This window comes from Manis pentadactyla, chromosome 2 (genome assembly GCF_030020395.1).
Source record: "Manis pentadactyla isolate mManPen7 chromosome 2, mManPen7.hap1, whole genome shotgun sequence".
Taxonomy (NCBI): Eukaryota; Metazoa; Chordata; class Mammalia; order Pholidota; family Manidae; genus Manis; species Manis pentadactyla.
In genome coordinates, this window is record NC_080020.1 from 23,080,924 (window position 1) to 23,100,379 (window position 19,456).

The 19,456-nt window shown below is 56.1% G+C and overlaps 1 protein-coding gene across 3 annotated transcripts; it reads right to left on the bottom strand.

Moving 5' to 3' along the window:
* Nucleotides 1-134: 134 nt before the first annotated feature.
* SLC6A7 (solute carrier family 6 member 7) lies at nt 135-17,160 on the bottom strand. 3 transcript variants are annotated; one of them, XM_036881550.2, is made up of 14 exons: nt 17,037-17,160; nt 12,047-12,230; nt 10,239-10,370; nt 9,841-10,075; nt 9,310-9,448; nt 7,771-7,905; nt 6,847-6,950; nt 6,600-6,685; nt 5,851-5,963; nt 5,465-5,596; nt 4,902-5,001; nt 4,594-4,694; nt 3,966-4,133; nt 135-654 (listed from the first exon to the last, which is right to left on the bottom strand). In XM_036881550.2, exons 1-14 carry the CDS (start codon nt 17,067-17,069, stop codon nt 445-447), a joined length of 1,872 nt encoding a protein of 623 aa, XP_036737445.1. In that variant the 5' UTR covers nt 17,070-17,160; the 3' UTR covers nt 135-444. The 3 variants fall into 3 exon arrangements, with proteins under 3 accessions (XP_036737445.1, XP_036737444.1, XP_036737443.1); XM_036881549.2 differs by having other exon boundaries at nt 6,600-6,724; XM_036881548.2 differs by having other exon boundaries at nt 5,851-5,931; nt 6,600-6,765.
* Nucleotides 17,161-19,456: the final 2,296 nt, after the last annotated feature.

Genomic DNA, 19,456 nt, shown 5'->3' on the forward strand with positions numbered 1-19,456 from the left:
CTGAGTGTCCCTGCCCAGCCCAAGAGTCTGGCTTCAGTGTGGTGTGTGGAGCAGGCTCCCAGAGGGCAGGGAGGGGACCGGGCCCTGAACAGAGATGGGAGGTGGTGCCAGCTGCCACAAGAAAGAGGGCCGGCTGGTCAGGAGCCTGGGGTCAGTCCCTTATGACGTGTGACCCTGGGAAGTCCCTCCGCCCTGGCCTCAGTCTATCCATGTGCAAAGTGAGGGCTGAACTAGGTGATTCTCAGCTTTGAGTGGGTCTGTGTGTATGCGTGTGAAGGGTGGGCAGACAGAGGTTTCAGGAGAAGCAGAGCCACAAAGAGGGACTTGCACTGGGCACTGGCATCACCACGGCAACCTCCCATAGCCTATGGCTTCCCAGAGCCCCAGAAGGCAAGGCTGTCCTCTGTGGCTGGAGCAGGGCCTTCTGTCCACCTGCCTCCTGTCTCACATCATGGACTCCTCCTCCTCAGCGATCTCGCGGTCCACTTCGATAGCAGTGTTCTCAAAGCTGGTGATGCCCCCGTACTTGCGCATGTGCACCATCAGTGGTTTGGGTGACTGGCTCCCGGCGAGGGTGGCCACGTACATGCCCGTCCGGTTCTCTTCCAGGGACGGGCCCCAGTCCATGGCCGGCCGGCTGGCCTGCTGGAGCCGCTGCGGCAGAGCAACGACAGCAGTGAGGATGGCCAGAGCCGTGGAGTGCTTCCGGGGCCAGATGCTCAGCCAGGGCACTTCTACATCGCCTGGGTTGGTCCTGCAACAAGCCTGGGGATGGGGCCCTAGGATGTCCCCAAGGGAGTGAGCCACAAGCCTGGATGAGAATCCTGCTCTGCCTCTCACCAGCTGGGTGGCCTTTGGGCACAGAATTTAAGTTCCTGCTCTCTGCTTCCTCAGCTGTGACTTGGGAATCCTGATGCCCTCACAGGGCCACTGTGAGGCACTGAGGTGGGCCACTTAGCAGAGTGCTGGGGCCAGGAGAAGCCCCGGAGGTGGTGGCTACTGTTACGATCACATGACAGCCAATCCAGGAGCCCACCCAAGTCCCTTTCTTCAATGCCAAGTCCTGAGGAGCCCAGAGCTTTGGGAAAGAGCCGGGAGCCGGGAGAACTGAGGCGGGGACTGTCAGTGACCTCCCAGGCGTCCGGTTGGATGTTGGGCCTCGCTCTGACTCTGACCTTCCCCTCTCCAGGCCCCAGTTCCCATGGGAGGAGGGAGCTGACTAAGGGGATGACGGAGCCTGCGCATTCCAGGGCTCCCTCTTCCTCACACCGCACTCCCAGCACCCCCCCACCTGCCCTGCCCATGAGAGGAGGCCTTCAGGGAGGAAAGACGGCCAGCACTCAGCGGAGCTCTCCGGGCGCAGAGTAAAGGGGGGCAATGTGTGCACTGCCCCGGCCCAGGGCCTGGCGGGGACCCATACTCAAGAGGGGGGGGGGCACTTACTGAACTATACTAAGAGCATTGCTACCCCGCTGCTCAGAAATCTGCCCCTGGGAATGAGATTCAAGTGCTCACCGTGGCCTCCACGCCTGGCCACTGTCTGCCCCCCTGAGGTCAGCTCCGGCCACTCTCCGTCCATCCCACCCAGTCTCGTACCTCCTTGCTGTCCTCAAACATGACAGCTCCTCTGCCTCAGGGCCTTTGCCCTGATTGTTCTTCTGCTTGGAATGTCCTTGCTTAGATATCTATACAAATAAGCTTGTTGACTTGGCCAGGTCTCTGTCATCTCCTCAGGCCTTCTGTGGCCACGCTGGCTAAAAAACTATCCTTCATCACTATTCCTACAGTCTTGGTTTCTGTTGTTTTTTTAGAAGTAAAGCACTTACCACTACCTTTGTGGGTTTTGTTTCTCTCATTAAAATACAAGCTCTCTGAGAGTAAGTACTTAGATTTGTTTCTAGCTGAACACTGGCACCTAATCTAGTTCTTCTCAATCTGAGAGCTGTCGACGTCGTGGTCTGGAGAGTCCCTGTGTGGGAGCCTTGTGAATGCCGGAGGATGCCCAGCAGCATCCCTGACCTCTCCCCACCAGATGCCTGCAGCACAGCCCCAGCACCCCTCTCTTCTTGTGACAATCAAAAATGTCTCCAGACAATGCCAAGTGTCCTCTGAAGGCAAAACACCCCAGTGAGAGCTCCTGGCCTGGACCTGAGCATGCATCCACGTTCCCCTCTGTGCTAAGTGAGGCTTAGTTAATCTTTACAGGATCTCTGTAAGAGGCGTATTCCTATGTTTAGTAATGACCTGAAAAGTAGATGATCACAGACATGATCTGAAAGTAAAGTTCAGGGAGATTAGGTAAATTGGCCTAGGTCACACAGGTGGGAAGTGGTGGTGCTGGAGTTTGAGCCCAAACAGTCCGACTCCACCCTAAACTTTAAAAATACTCCACTTTCTACCTCATACTGTAGTGACTATGTTAATGAGCTTCTTTTCTGCTCACAGCTGCCCTGTGGATCAGTATCACTGTCCTCACTTAAAGGACAGAGAAAGCAAGATTCAGAGAGATGTGTTAACTTGCTTAGGGTCACACAGCCAGCCAGTGGCAGACCCAGCTCCCGACCCTCATGTGGCAGTGCTGGAAGCCCTGGGCTCTGAAGGTGCACTCCGGAGCTGGGCAGTGAGTCCTCGGCAGTGCTCACACCCCTGCTCCTGGGCGTGGGCAGCTGCCCAGCAGGGCCGGAGGAAGGTGGAGCAAGGCTTGGTGGGGAGGAGCTTCTGGGGGCTGTAGCCCCACCTCTGAGCACCTACACTCTCTTCCTTTCCCTTGCAGACACCCTGGCTCTCAAGCAGGGAGACATTTTCTTTTTATAGCACAGGTAGGGGTTCCTGAGGTTCAGAGAAGGCAAGGGGTTTGACCCCAGACACACAGCAGTTGGAGGTAGAACAGTGAGTGGACTCCAGGACTTCCCTGCGGTCTGGGCAGTGTAGCCACACCCACTTCTCCCAGGAAAGCACTCTGAGCCTTTCTCGGCCTGTAGTCATGAAGGTGGAATGGGGGACAGTGGGGCCACATGTCAAGTAGGGACAGCAGTGTGCTAGTGGGCGGGGTGGAGCAGTGCAGCAGGTCCAGTTTGCAGCCAGTTTCAGTGGTGTAAATATTCCCACTTGTGTCAAGTTCAAGCTATCAATGGTTTACCCACTGGCTCACAACATTGCTGAATATTTAGCAACTAGCTCTCATGAGTCAGCACTAGCTGGCTCCAGCATGTCTCTGCTGGGAGGTGCAGGGGGTGGGGGTGGGGGTCCCCAGGCTCTCTCTGGGCCCTCGCACGCCCCCTTAGCCTCACCCACTCTGACAGCTGCTTGTCACCAGAGGACTCCACAACCACGGCCTCAGAAGCGGAGAGCTCAATGTACAGAGGGCACCGAGGCCGAGGGAGGAGCAGGACCTTAAGTGCTCACACAGCGCCACAGCATGTGCACTGGCCCACAGAGGGTCCCTACTCTCCTCTTGAGGCCTGGAGAGTCCCACGCTATTCCCAGATCACCCACAGGCCACAGAAGGGCTCCCGGGTGCAGGAGGAGGGTGATAGCCTACTTTCAGAGGTCCCTCAATGCTGCTTTCTGACACTGAGCTCCAAGGGGAGCTCTGGGCTAGTGACCCTAGTTCAAGTGCTGACCCCTGCCGAGTCACTGTGGGACCTTGGGCAAGTCTTTGTCCTTTCCCCAAGATGCGCGGGCACTGGCCGACATCGGTGGTCTTTAGATTATGCTCCCCTCTCCATGTGGTATGAGGGGCCACAGGACAGGACGGTAGCCTCCGGAGCCCGCCTCAACCCAAGCAGGTCTGAGCTGATTCACAGTTCAGGTGGCCAGTTAGAAAAACTGTTCTTTAGGGCAAAAGGAAGCTGCACACTGCTGGATAAGGTGTTGCAGCAGCTGTCTCCTGTTACACCAGGTAGACCTGGGGCAGGGTCACAGGTCAGGAAGGCTGGGGGTAGACAGGGGTTGGGCAGACTCACCTCCCAGAGCGAGCCCTCCTCTCGGAGCACAGCCACCAGCATGCCAGCTGGGATCATGAGGCAGGACAGCAGGCCCATCAGGATGCCCAGCAGCTCTGCCCAGGCTGGGAAGCGGTAGCTGCCATACTCAGAGGGCTGGTACTTGACGATGCTGTACACCAGCAAGGCCTGCAGGTGGGGGGCTCCCGGCATCACTGTGGGCCTTGAGCAGGCCTCAGGGCTTCCGATAGCCCAGGTCTGAGCTACCTTAAGGCCTGAGATGCCCAGCCCAGAGCCACCCAGTGTCTTAGACAGCCCAGTCCTAGGCTGTACGAACTTGAGATGGTCCACCTTTGGAGCCTCTGCAGGCCTGGGACAGTCCTGCTCTGATGCACCCTAATCACTGCGATGACCTATCCCTCAACTATTCCAACCCCAAGGCTGGGAAAGACAGCCTCAAGGCCCCAGCTCTAAGGACCTGAGCCCTGAGAAAGCCCCATCCATTGTGCCAACCAAACACAGGGCTAGCCTAGCACAGCTACAAAAGCTGGAGGTACCATGAGAGAGGGGAGGGGACCAGGATCCTGGTCCCCACCCAACCCCTCAGTCCTGAGCCCAGCCAGCAGCCCTCCCTCCCAGGCTCGGTTACCAGGAGTGTGGCCGGGGACAGGAATAGCCAGCAGGTCCTGAAGTAGAGGCCTGGCTTGAAGCCCAGCATCATGTGGATGTCCCGGCAGAACCTCTGGATGCCTGCACAGTGGAGGGGAGCAGAATGGTCCCACCCGCAGGCCCCACAAGCACCAACAGCCCCTCCTCCACCCCAGCTGTCCCCTCCAGAAACCCTGGGCCTTGGGACCAGGGACCCAGTGCAGGGGCCTCCAGGAGAGACTCCCGTTTTCCCCCCACCCTGCTACTCCCATGGGGAGCCGTGACTCTGCCTCCCATGGCTGGTCTCACCATACACCCGGGTGACGGCGAGGCACGTGGTAATCACCACCACCATTAGCCCGAAGCTGGCACTGTAGTCATCCAGGAGGACCAGCCAGTACATGCCTCCCTGGAACACAAGTCGCAGCTCTGAGGCCCCTCACCCAGGCCTCGCTTCCTGCTGCAGGAGGTGAGCAGGAAGCAGCCAGGCCAGCAGGGGGAGCCACATGATGACGGGGTGACCTCTGTCTGCCTGTTAAGCCCTTGACAGATGTCATCTCATTTGAGTCTTATGACAATCTTAGATACAGACTCCATTTTATCGGTGAGCAAATAGGCCTGGGGAGGTGAAGCTACCTGTCCTGAGGTCACTTAGCAAGTACAGGAGCAAGGCTTGAACCCAGGTCTTTTGGACTCCAAAGCCAGGACTCTGGGTCATAGGCCCAGCTGCCCTTGAAGGCCTGGGGTGGCTGAGTTCTTCCCAAAGGGGAGCAAGGGGTGGCTCGGGGAGCGCTCAGCCTGGCCACAGGCACTACCGGCTGCTGCTTCAGCCTCGTCCTCCAACTACCCTGCCACCCTGCAGTGCCACTCACGTCGGTGGTGAGCACCAGCCCCATCAGGTACATGGCCACACAGATCAGCCCCGAGAACACAGCCTTCTTGGGACGCAGGTAGTATGGAAACTCATCTGTCACAGCTGTCACAATGGTCTCCAGGAAGGCAAACTGGGGCGAGGAAGGGACAAGAGGGGTCAGGGTTCTGTCCCCACCACACACATGCACAAACACACACAGAGATGCACACACATACACGCCACACACGCACACACCCAGTCACCCACCTCACACATCAGATGCTCATCACACACATACATCACACACAGAAACCCAGACACGTATACAGACACACAGAGGCATGTGCACAAACACATCACACACACAGACTCCATTAGGCCCCCAGCGACACGAACGAGGCTCACCTGGCTGTCCAAGCCAAGGGTCAGCAGCATGAAGAAGAAAAGGAAGGACCAGAAGGGTGCCAGGGGCAGCATGGTCATGGCCTGTGGGTAGACGACAAAGGCCAGGCCGGGGCCTGGGCAGGGGCATGCAGGGTCAGCGGCCTGGGCACAAGACAGCCCCCCCACACAGACGCAAATGCACACAGTCGCCTACACCTACTTGGGGATGTTAATTTAGCCAAACGCAGAGGTGTGCGTTAACTGCACACTTTCGACCCTTTCTCAACTCCTAGGACATAGGCTGGCATGTTGTCAGTGCTCGAACATAGGCTGATAAATGAGTTACTAATGAGTACAGGAATAAACATCAGACCAAATATAAATCTCATTTGAATACACTTTCGTACACAATCATTTGCATAATCCCCCTAACACACATACTGGACACACATTGTCCCAAGACACACATTCACAGCATCATTTGAACCCTCAGTTCATTTGCACGCAAGGCAAGGTACTAAGACGTGGTGAAACATGAGACAGTCTCATACAGGAATCTTGATCTCCACACACGGGGTAACACACGCTCCTTTGCACACCCATCCCTTTGCATCTGGACATCCGGAGACAGCGAAGACACATTCACTTGTAGGGGCACACACTTGGCATACCCACCTACAACCTTGCCGGCCCGCACATATGCTGGCTCGCCCAGTCTCAGCTGTGCCCGACACACACCCTCACCCGCCAGGGCCAGGCAGCCTGCCCACCTGCTTTGGCGACCTGGTCCACAGGCACACCCAGCTCCTGAGACATGTAGCCCAGCACAGAGAAGATGGCGAAGCCAGCCAGGATGCTGGTGACGGCATTGCCCAAGGTGACGATAAAGGTGTCCCTGCCGGGAGAAGTCCAGACGCAGGCCAGGGCGAGCTGGCCCTGGCGTCACTCCGTGAGGCCCACCCGGCCAGCCACTCCCCTCCCAGCTCTGGCCCCTGGGGTCTGGGAGGCTACACTGACCTGTAGATGTTCTGGTGAAATGTGTTGTAGGAAGCAAATGTGAGGAGACCCCCGAAGCCCACACCAAGGGAGTAGAAGATCTGAAGGGCAGCTTCGATCCACACCTGCGGCAGGGAGCAAACCCTGCTCCAGAACTTATACCGTGGTACTTGGGCAAGTCCCTTCCCCTTTCTGGACCTCAGTTTCCCCATCCAGGATCTAGATGGTCTCTAAGCTTGGTCCAGGTCTGAAGGAAGTAGTGTCTCATGTAAACTCCAGTAGATTCTCCTATTGACAGTAAGCCCATGAACGCCCTTTACTCCCTCCCTGGAGTCAGCGGGACCTGGCTTTGGACCCCAGCTCCACTACTTCCCAGCCGTACGGCTGAGCCAAGCTACCACACTGGTCTGCCCTCAGGTCCCTCATTTGTTGTGAGGGTACACTTGTAGGGTGGTGGTAAGGATTAAATGGCTGCATATATGCAGAGTGTCAGAGGACAGTCAGGCATAGTCCTCCGTGAATAGGTAAGAAACGGGAGCTGTAGCATGGTTGCTTCTATTATTATTACTGATGCCCTCTTTGGGGTTTGGAGTCAAACAGAAGCAGGTTAGAATCCCAGGTCTGCCACTCCCTAGCCTCATGACCTTAAGCTTATCACTAACTCTTTTGGGCCTCAGTTTCTTCATCTGTATGTAAAATGGGAGGATAATGTCTATTTCATAGGATTGTGAAGAATAATGAAAAGACAATGTTGAGCGCTGTGTCGAACACAATGCCTGGTACTGGGGGCTCACCATGTGGAAGATTCCTACCACGTAGCCCCTGGTACTGGGGGCTACCATGTGGAAGAGATCCTGGAAGATCTCTTTTTCCTGGGGAGCCTTATTTCCACTCTCTGGCTCTGGCCTGACCCCTCCTTCTACACCTCAACCCTGAGGGCCTCACCTTGGAAGACAGTAGGTGGTGGAACTGGGGGGTGAGATAGAACTGGATGCCCTTCCAGGCCCCAGGGAGGGTGACTCCACGGACCAGCAGCATGAGCAGGATGAGGTAGGGGAACGTGGCCGTGAAATACACCACCTGGGAGATGGTAAACAGGGACGGGAGGCAGGGGTGGCCTTCTTTCTACCCTGTACCTCTTCCAGAAATCCCCATGCTACTAACTTGCCTCCCCAACCTTCAGGTAGCCCAGGCTGGGAACAGCCATCATCCGCGATGGTTCTCTTTCCCTCTCTCCCTCCCCCCTCCAGACACCAATCCCATTAGCAAAGTCCTGTCACTGCTTCCCAAGACCATCCCCAATCCCATCCACTCTCTCCAGATCCACCGGTGTGGTGCGGCCACTGCTGCCCCCTGCCGGGAGGTCATGACAGTCCCCGCGCACTCCCCTGCCCACTTTCCCCAACTCCCCAGGGCTGACCTCCATGGACACTCCCACACTCCCCTTGGCGGCCCCCTCCACACCCCTTCCTGCAGCAAACACCCCCAAGCCTCAAGCTCCTCACTGCCCAGGCCCGCACCCTGGACACTTCTCTTTCGAAAGGGTTTCTACCCTGTCTTTTTAAAAAAAATTCTTTTCTTTCATGGTGCTGTTCCTTGTGGACACTTCTCAGCACTTTGCAGAGGAATGGGCTTTAATTTATAAACAATTGAGTAAACCCCTCAGAAGGTTTCCAAGTCCTTCATAACCTAAAGCGGGCATCTGTGGCTTTGTCTTCCCAGCACCTAGCTGGTCTTCAGGTCACAGCTCCCTGGCTTTCCCCAGCTGGGACTGACTCCATTCCCAGTTCCAGCAGTGGGCACATCACCCTTTCAAGCAGAGCATTTCAAGAGCCAAGCACAGCATTCACCCTCCTGGCCACAGTGACTAGTATGTGACCCAGCTTACCCAGTGAGACTCAATTGTAGGATTTTTGGTTGAAAACAGGGGCAAGGGAGAACCCTTCACTAAGTATGTAAGCTGTAAGCCTAGAGCTGCTAGGGGCAACCTCATGAAGAATGAAACCTTAGAAGGAAAGCAATCTGGAGCAAAACATTGCTGAGACACCGGGAGAACCACATTTCTGACATCAGCAGAACCCTTAGATCCAGCCATGCCTGAAGCACACATGGACTTTCCATTAAGTGTGACAGCTGGGTTTTGCATCTCAAAGAGCCCTGACTCATATACACACCCTCCGAGCATTCAACAGACACTGCTGAGCCTCTTAAAAGTACCAAGCACTGGGCAAGGATACAAACTTAAAGAACAGGTATGTTCTGTCCTTGGCAAGTTTCTAGTCTAGTGACCCAGCCTAGCCACTGTCCATCCTTACCGCCACACCTTTTCCAGGCAGTGCTCCCCACTTCCCAATCCCCATGTCCTCTCCAGTCACCTTTCCCAGTTGATGTCTATTCATTCTCTCAGTCAGTCCGTGCCCTGCCTCCTCCAGGAAGCCCTCCACCCCTCCCAGCCGCAGGCCTCTAGGGCCTCCCAGGCTTCACCTTGCCCGAGGACTTCACACCCTTGAGGATACAGAGGAACACAATGACCCAGGCAAGCAGCAGGCAGAGGCAGAGGTTCCAGCGGATGTCCCCAGGGCTACCGATGCCCTGGCTGCCTTGGATGTGGAGAACGTATCGGCTGTGGGAGATGAAGGTCTGAGTGTCCTCTGGTTACTGTGCCACACTTCCCAGACATGCAGGAAAGCCATGGCTAGCAAGGAAGCAATTACTGTTATCATCAGCATCGCTGTTGACAGCTAGCATTTACTGAGCACTTCCTATTACCCACTGGGCTGGACAACACAATTTATATACCTTCTTTCCTTGAATCCTCACAGAAAGCCTCAGAAATACTATTATCATGCCCATTTCAAAGGAAAAGCATCAGAAGCCAAATCACTTGTTCAAGGTCACATGGCCAGTCAGCTGAAGAGCTGAGGCCAGAATACAGAGTTCCCCTGGCACATCCTGCCCCCTGCCCCCTCAGAGGCCCCGGGCCCTCCCAGATGGCTGCTGGCCCTGGGGCCTGACCTCCAGTACTCCTCGCTGGGGCTGACGGTGCCGGTGAGGTTGTGGGGCAGGGCCCCGTTGCCATCCTTGGAGCCTCTGTGCTCGAGGCAGAGGCCCGTGTTCCACCAGTTGCCACAGTGCTCCCAGGGCAGGTTGCTGGTGAGGGAGGCGAAGAGGTAGAAGAGGACGTAGGCGATGATCATGTTGTAGTAGATGGCCACCAGGCCTACGATGAGCAGCATGGCCGCACCGGCACCTGGGCGTGGGGGCAGGGGGCTGCCCTCAGGCCGAGCCCTCCTGGAGGCCAGGCTGTGTGGCCTCCAGGAAACCACCCCCTTTCTGGGCCTCACTTCCCTCTCTGCCAAGAGGTTCAGGGTAGGGGATGATCCAGACCACCCCAGCGACCATCGAGGCCTTACCTTTGAAGAGGGGGCTGATTTTCCACACGGCCAGGGGTCCCAGGCTGGAGAACTGGCCCAGAGAGAGCTCCAGGAAGAAGAGGGGGATGCCACAGATGGTCAGCATGAGGAAGTAGGGCACAAGGAAGGCGCCTGCAAGAAGGGAGGGTGAGGAGCATCCCAGGTGGGTCAGCTCCTCCTAAGCCAAGCTCTGTTCCAGCCTGGCAGTCCCCACTGGCAGATGCCACCACCACCACCCTTGGAACACTTGTCATGTGGAGTGGGACTGTGCACTGCAGGAATGTCTTCTTTTATGCCAGGAGATCACTGAGGGCCATAGGGCGGGTAGGGATTTACTCACCTCTGTAGCCCCAGTGCCCAGTCCAGGGCTGAACTCAAAGCAGACACTGAGTTGGTGAATGAATAAATGAGTGAATAAATGAATGGGTGAATTCCCTGCCAAAGAAAGTGCAAACTCCTCAGTACAGAAATCAACATGTTTCAGAATCTGGTGCCAATCTACCTGCCTCTCCCCTCTCCACCATGCCACCTCAGAGGCCTGTGGCTGCCACCTATGGTCTCATGTGTCCAGCAGCTCTTTCCTGGTCTTCTGACATGGGCAATCTGCTCCTTCAGAGAGCTACCCACCAGCATATGGCTCTGGAAGGGCTGCCAGTCTCACCAGCCAAGCCCTGCCCACCCCCTCATGGGCACATATCCCAGGCCAGGCCAGTTAGACACTTTCTCTGCAATTCTATATAGATCCATTCAGAGAGAGCAGTTCTGAGGATGACATCATTCTGGAGTTGTCTGTGGCCACCCCCGACCCAGCTGCGAGGAGGAAGCCTGTCTCAGGAAAAATGAGGCTGGCACACCGAGAGAGAAAGAGTCAGGAGCTCGGGAGCAGGAGACAGAACTGCGCACATGAGCAAGTTCCTGGGGTTTCTGAGGCCAGCCCCTGTCCTGCATGTCCCAGTCATGTCGGTTTGTCTCTTCCTGGCTCCATCTAGTTGCATCTGAACTTCTACTGTTCTGCCAATATGTGCTTCTTTAATAAGTTTGGTAGAGAGAGAGGACAGAGAGATGCTGGTGGGAGCGCACTGGCTCTGGAGAAGGTAGACTGGGGGTGGAATGCTGGGTCAGCCACTGTGCGACTTTGGACAAGGAACCCGGCATCTCCACGCCCCTCTGCATCATCAGGCAAGACGCCCATCCAAAAGGGTGATTGGTGGTCAGGGTTAAATGACACAGGCATGGGAAGCACCAAGCCCAGGGCCTGGCAGGGGGTGGGCGCTCAACCCCAGCTATTGTTAATGAGACTTAGGACCATCACTTGTTGGAGAATCAAGGACAACAGAACATTTGTTTAAGATGGGAGAGACTGTTTTCAGTCTGAATAGAAGGAAGCAAGAGAGGAGGACAGACTGAAGATTCAAGGGCAGGAGTGATTGACGGGACGAGGGCCTGGAGGAGGTGGGGCGAGGGGGAGACGGGACAACATTGGGAGCACAGTGGCCACCGACAGGAAGATATACCCCTTTATCATGAAGCTGAGGCAGCCCCCTCGGCCCCTCACTCAGGGCTGGGAAGTACCAGGACTCAGGGAGAGAGCTGTGTGAGCGCCACGCTGGGGGTGAGAGGGAGAGAGGCGGGGCGTGGGTGACGGAAAGGGACGGGAGGGTGAGCTCCCTCCTCCCAGCCCCAGGTCACCGCGTTCAACTAATTCTGCCCAAGGTCACATAGGAGACAGTGGCCAAAGCCACGTAAACCCTCACTCCACCCTGAGCCTTGGCCTAGATGTCCCGCAAACAGGATCCCCGAGCACATACCTCCTCCGTTGGTGTAGGCTCGGTACGGGAACCGCCAGACGTTCCCCAGGCCCACGCAGTAGCCGATGCAGGACAGCAGGAAGTCCAGCTTGCCCGTCCAGTTCCCCCGGTCTGCAGCAAAGTCTGTGTCCAGGTCTACATCTCCCTGGTCACTCGGGGTCATCAGCAGGTCGGGGGTGGTGGGCTGCCAGTAAGAAAGATCGAAGGGGTGAGGGAGAAACGTGAGGCCAGCTTGGAACTGTGACCCCCAAAACAAGAATATGGAATCAAATAGGGCTCAACGCAGACACACTCCACTGATTCAGATAACCCACTGATCTCGCCGGGGCTAATGCAGTCATGCACAGAAGGTCCAGGGTTTCAGGTAACTGCAAATTATGAGACCAGCAGGGTGGCCCGAGCACTGAGAAAACCACCTTGATCCTCATTTGGCTAACACAGGTCAAATCAAGGGACGGTCCTATTTTTATGACAAGGACCAGAATGAGGATAATGAGGATGATCTTAATAACAGTGACCATGTGGGGAGCACTTGCTATGTGCTACGTACTGCACTAAACATTTTATGCACATCACCCTGATTTCATTGACAAAACAGCTCTATGTGCTAAGTACTCGTCTGGGCTCCATTTTGAGTGATGAGGACAACTAAGGTTTAGAGTCATCAAGTACCCAAGGTTTTTCCGAGCTAGTAGGGGCATTAGGTCTTGAGCCCAGAGCTTCCCAGTGCTGATATCCATGTCTTCCACCAGTGCTGGATTTGCCACTCCATTCTGGGCACCATAATTTAAGAAAGACATAGTTTGGAACATGTCCACAGGGCAGGTGGCCAGACTGGAGGGTGTTCAGGAAAAGCGGTTACAGGACAAAGCAGGAGCCCTTAGCATAGAAAGAAGAGGACCTGGCAGGAATGTGGCTCCCCTAAAGGAGGGATTAGATTTATGCTCTTTGGTCAAGGAGGCTTACCAGGACTCTGAGTTTTAATTCTCAAGTAGGAAGAAGCTACTTAAACCCTGATCTGTCTTAGAGAGTTGTAATTTTCCTGGCATTGGAGGAGAGACACATGCACAGAAACCAGCTGTCCCTAAGGTCCCCTCCCGTGATTCAAGGAAGGAGGGGAAGTCCACTGCACATTCTCTCTTCAGGCTGGGGTTGGGAGATGGAGGCCTCCTCCGGATGCCTGGAATCCAGGCCTGAGGGACATGAGCTAGTGTGTGCATGGCTCCCTGGACTTAGGGCCTGGAAGGAAGCCTGAAGATACCAGAATAACTGTCTAAAATTCAGAGAGCAGTTCTTAGAAGTGACTCCTAGAATGCGTCAGGAGAAAGGTGCAGCCACACCTTTCCTGCTTGCCTCTGAAATTCACAACCCATTGCAGAGAAGGCTGCAACTGTAAAGAAGGCTGATTAGCAACTTGTATCCATGGTGTTCAGAGAGGAGAAAGGACCGTCTCCTTTCTCCTGAGGAATGATTGTGGGAAAACAGTGACACCACTCGGCTAGGAGTCAGGAGACCATTATTCTAGTCCCTGGTCTGTGCCAATTCACTGTGTGACTTTAGGAAAGAGTTTTCTGAGCTTCAGTTTCCCCATTTTGATACTGAGGGGATTGGATAGATCAGTGTTTCCAAAAATACATCCTTTCGGAACATCCTTTGGGATGTTCATAGGTGCTCGGTGAACAAAAGGATTCTTGAGTCAAACAAGTTTGGAAAAAGCTGGGTGAACACAAAGGAAAACAGTCTTCTTCGCTGCAGGACTGGTCAGATCCTCTCATGGGCCAACGTGCAACATGGCTCTCCAACTAGGAGCTAGAACAGACAGTATTCCCCGATTCTATTTAAGAAAAGAGTTTTAAGGGGCTAGCACGCTGGGATTTACTTGGGGAAATGCAGGTCCAGACAATCTCTACCTAATAGTCTTCCAGCTCTGATGGTTTGGGAGGCAAGATTCACCAAAGAGACTTCACTGGAGACACCTGCTGTGATTGAAGACCAGATTGGATCCGAGCACAGGGACTCAGTAATTCATTACTGACGAGATTTTTGCTTTTCCCCTAAAATTGCCCTGCCTGGCCCCAGCCCACGTATGTGTCTACACACAAATCGGGTGGTGACGGAGGAGCCTTGCCGGATGTTTGCCACATGAGCGCTGCTGGGGTGAAGATGGTGGAAGGAGAGTGCGAGGGCCACAGGACCGGGGGTGTCCGGCTGCGGTCCCAGGGCCGGGCAGTGAGCTCTGGTGGCAGAACAGGGGTAGCAGCAGTGGTGTGATTCTCGATGACAGTGACGCCCATGGTAATGACTCTGCCTGAGGCTGGCTATTGGCACAGGGGCAGTGCCAGGAGCGGCCTGGCATGATTATGGGTGATGGTAACAAGGATGAAGAACATGAAAAAACTGCTTATCAAGTAACTGGTCTCCAAGGGTTGAAACAAATACGTGCCTGGCGGTTCTTTAGCTGCGCTCTCAGGCACGGTGAGCTGAGGGTGGCAGCAGCACCCAGACCTGTCTGACACCTGCCCCTTCTCTCTGAAACCACTTTCCCCTCAGCTTCCTCCCCAGGGGTGAGCATCAGCCCTTTGGGACCGCCCCCTCCCAGGTGAGCTCCGGGAGGGCTGGGGTAGCAGCCAGTTGACATTCGTCCCGGGTATTGGGTGGCATGGGGGCCCTGTCATCCTGTGGGCCCCACCCCCAAGGCCTGCTCAGGCTAACTGGCAGGAGGGCCCAGTAATGAGGGTCCTCTGATCCCTCCTGAGAAGCTGCTGCCCTTTCTATGCTCACAGAGTGGTGCTGGCTGTTTCCATGGTGACAAGAGTTCCAAGAGCTGCCAGCCCTTCTGTCCCCCTCCTCCCCAATCAGAGGGAAGCCTACTCCAGCTCCAGGAACAGGGGATGAGGTCCCCCAGAGCCAAGCCAAGCTGAAGACCACCTAGAGCCCTCAACCCCACCAAGGGGGTGAATCCCAGGAGGCTGGCACAGAGAGGATGGGACTGACTAGGAGACACAGAAAGCAACCATATCAATGGGACAAGGTTGGAAGCTTAATAAGCCACTTCACACTTCCCTCTGGGATCCCAGAAACCCCCACTCCCCACCGGAGCACGTGGGAACACACACCTGAGTTTGCCAGACCCACACCCCCTCTTTTAGGGTCCAGCAGACGTAGGTCACCAGAGCAGCAGCAGGGGCTCAGAGGAGAGGGACTGCCCAAGCCAGGGCTCTCCTCCTTCTTCAGGGTGAGAGAGACAATAGGAATCTGGAGTTCAGCTTCATCATTGTGCAGATGAGGAAACTGGGTTTCAGGGACGGGAAGGGGTGAGCTCAAAGTCAAACAGCAAGTGAAGGGTGGAGAAAGACCAGGACCCAGACAGACCCCCTTACTCTGGGCGCAGCGCTCATCTCTGAGCAGCACTGCTCCGTTGCTGAGACTGGCATTTCCTCATGTCCTGCCCCTTCTCCTTGAGACCAATGCAGGGGACCCTGAAGCCGGTGGCCCCACCCCTGCCCTATTGGTCCTACGTTTCTAGCTCACCTTCAGAAAAGCTACAAGGGGCACACTTCTGTGCCTCAGTTTCCTTGTCTATAAAATGGGGATAACAAGACTTATCCCCCAGAATTGTTCAAGGGTTACAAACCCTTTACAAAAACCATGGCCATTTCTATAATGTGTGGCCCTGTGGCAGTGAGGCGCAGTAGGGCAGGAGCTCTCGCAGGGAGGGAGGGGGCAGGGGAGAGAACAGGAGAATGAGAATGGGAAAGGATGGGGGCAGGACCAAGAAGACCCAAGAGACCCACAAATGGCCCCAAGAAGTTACTCAGGTCAGAAAATAAAAAAGGCCAGCTTAACTCAGTGGTTCTACAGCCCGCTGACCAAGGGCAGAGAACGTGAATGGGGGTAGGCGGGGCTTGGGGGAGGCGAATGGTCCATAACACCAGCCCCTGAACAGTCCTTTCACATCTACCAGCCCCGTGAGTGCAGCACATCGCCCCCACCCAGGGCCAGTGGGCCTGCTTTGGTGACCTGACACTGGAGATGGATCAGCAGTGGCCCAGGCTGGAGAGTGGAGTTGCCCAAAGCCATGAGTAAGTGCCATCTGCAGAAACAGTGCCCGGGAGTTCTGACTCCTTGGCTAGCACTGGTACTTTTGAGCCAAAAGCCAGAAAACGTGCCCCAGTAAGCTCCCTTCATGTGCAAACACACTACTTGGCTGGGAGGTCCAACCACACAGGACAGGGTGGGAAGGGGCTGAGGTCTGGGCCTGGGCTCCCAGGAGCACATGATTTGGCCACCTCTCTCATGCCAGCCTCCCCCCAGCCCCCCAACGCCCCTTGGGTCTCCCGTTGCCTCCCTCCCTGCCCTTGCCTCCTGGCACCCCTGCTGAGGCACAGCCTGGGGTCTCGGCAGGGGAGTAAAGGTTGTCAGGAGAGGGAGGTGGACAAGGAGGAAGTAGGTGGGGGGCCCCGCAGGGCAAGAGCAGGGCTGAGAACGACGGGGTCCCCCTGCTGCTCCGGAGGCCGCTTCAGTGCAGAGTGCACAGAGGGGGTCCAGGTCAATGCTCGCAGCCCCCCACTTCTGAAGTTAGTCGAGCTGAAGACTGGCACTCAGCTATTCTATCATCCCCACCCCCAATCAGCCCCTGAGAAAATGAAGGGGTGGATCTGGAGAGGGTAGGGTGTCCCGCCCCAGCTGCCCCCACCCCATGCCTCCTAGGGCTGCAGACACCTGTGCACGGGACCTCGCCCAAACGACCCGGACTCCCAGTCACATTACATCTCGACCCCCAGATGGGGAAAGCCACCTCCCCACCCTCCCCCGCAGACCGTGACCCCGGCCCTCCCTGCGACCTAGAGCACTCAGCCCCCCATCCCCGAGAGTTCCGAGCCGGTCCAGGTGCCCTGTCCGACCCTCAGGGGCCTCGAGGAAGGCGCGCCTCTGCACCCCTCCTTCAGGTGCACCTCCGCCCCGAATGAGCCCATGCCCTCGTCCCTACCTTGCGGAGGTGAGCTCCCTGGAGCTTCTTCATCTTGCAGGGAGAGTTGTTAGGGTGCCCGGCTCACCAACCCCTGAGGGCAGAGAGCAGCGCGGGAGCAGGAGAGCTGGCTGTCGACTGGCCGCCGCGCACCGGCTGGGGGTGGGGCGGGCGCAGGCGCTGCCTCTGTCGGCTGCGGGGAGAGGCGCGGGCCTGCGCAGCGCCGGAGGCTGGGGGTGGGGGCCCCGCTGCGCCCGCGTAGACACCCAGACAGGCGGGCTGACGGAGTACAGCGTGGGGGATGCGCGCGCCCCCGCACGCCGAGCTGCGGGGTGCAGGGGCCGAGCGCGGGAGGAAGGGATCTGCGAGGGACACCCTCGGAGGTCTGGAGGCCTAGGCTGCGCTCTCCTGCGTGACCTTGGGCAAGTAACCTGCCCTCGCGGGGTCTCCGTGTCCCCAGCTGGGCAGTGCGGGGGGCAGGCCATGCACACGGACACCAACAGCCAGGCCTTGGGTCCCAGCATCCCAGGGCCCTCTCCTTTTGGCAGTGTGACCTCCTCACATTACTTCAGCACCCTGCGATGCCTCTTTTTCACCGGAAAATGGGGATATGAGTCTTACCTGCCCTACAAGGTTGTGAGGAATCCCGGGAGATCATTCACAGAAAACATTTAGCACGGGGCCTGGCACATAGTAGGGGCTCAGTTAACATTTATTGACTGAATGTGGCTTGCCCACTCCTGCCAACAAAAGAAAAATGGGCCATTAGTCAGATATTTAGCCAATCATCCAATCCACCAATATTTATCAAGCACCTAAATTGTGCCAGATCATGGGCTAGGTCTTATTTTCTCCACACAATGACCTGTAGAGGTGGATATTACCCCTTTGCTACAGATGAAGAAACTGAAGCACAGAGAAAGTTAGTCACTCAAGGTCACAGAGCTAGTGAGTGACACCAGTAACAGAGTGAGGCCTCATGGACCTTCTGGGCTGGTGGTGGTCCTGAACACTCCTCATTCCCTTGGGATGGAAGCCAAACGGGGAGGTTTGGTGAGCAGAAGGGACAGGCAGGCACCATCGTGCTGTGATGGCTTATTACTCAGGTCCTGAGCACCTCAGATCATGAGGACACTGTCCACCAGCTGTATGACCTGAGGAATGGTACGATTTCCCATCTGTCAAGCAAGCCATCAGCCAGTCCATGCTTGGCTGACCTCTCGGAGCGTTCTCAGGGTTTGGTGTGCCCATGGCTAGGATGGAAATTATTAGCTAGAATGGTCATATGCACTGGTTTGTGGGACTAAACCAGTATATGCTAAGGGACCTGGCATACACATCACAAACCATGCTCCTCTCACCCTCTACAGTCTCCAGTGCAGGCACTAAGTCACAGGGCCACCCCACCATCAGCTGACGTGAAGAGGCCTTGGGGAGTGTGGGGGTAAGCGTCTGCTGCCTCTCACACTCCTGGAGACTGGAACAAGGCAGAAAGGGTTTAATACGCAGCACAGGCTTGGGTAAAGGGTCTGGCTGGTCCTGGCCCACCCCTCTTCCCAGGTCCCTCCCAGACACAGGAGGCAGGAGCCCTTCGGCCATAAATATGAAGAGAAGGAGCACTCATTGAGTTTAGCTGAATCTTATATACAGAACCTAATTTTTAATTCTTTCCAGCAGCCTGGGAAGATAGGTTTGTGCATCCCCACTTTGCACCTGTGGAAACTGTCTCAGAAGAGCAGAGCCATGTGCCCAAGGTCACACAGAGCATTGACTCTCTGGGCTTTGCAGATAAATCCAGGAGGGCAAAAGCCAGTGGCTCCTGAATCCAAGGTGGCCCAGGCAGCACCCACCCCCACCCTTCCCCAGGGCCTGCCACCAGGATGGGTGGCAGATTTGCTGAACCACCCCCTCCTGTTGGTGCATGGGTTCATTAGAACTGATGGAAAGTACAGAGAAGTGCAGGAACAGAGAGAAGAGGTTAGGCATGGGCTCAGAAGCCCTGGAAGACTGACCTTTTTATGGCCCCTTCCCAGTAGCATCTGCTCCCTCCAGATTCAGCCCTGAGGAGAGCCAGCTCTGGAGTAGGGGGAGTGAACAGGCCTGGGACTTCAGCCTTCCTCACGCAAACACATCATGGGGTGACCACTGAACGCCAGTGGCAGTTACTGGGGGTATGCAAATGGGCCCAGGCCCACACCTTTCAGATGGGGAAACTGAGGCCCAGAAGAGGCAGGACTTGCAAAAACACTGTGAAGTAGAGGCAGGGTCAGGCCTGGAGTCTAGCAACCTGATCCAACCCAGGCTCTGCCCTCCAGACCACCGTTCTGCCATTCTCTCCCCATCACCATAGCCTTTTTTGAAAAGTCTGTACTTCATAAAACAGGCAAAACCCCAACATTTTCTAGAAGATATTGTCCACAGCTCCATGTCCCCCATGAAGC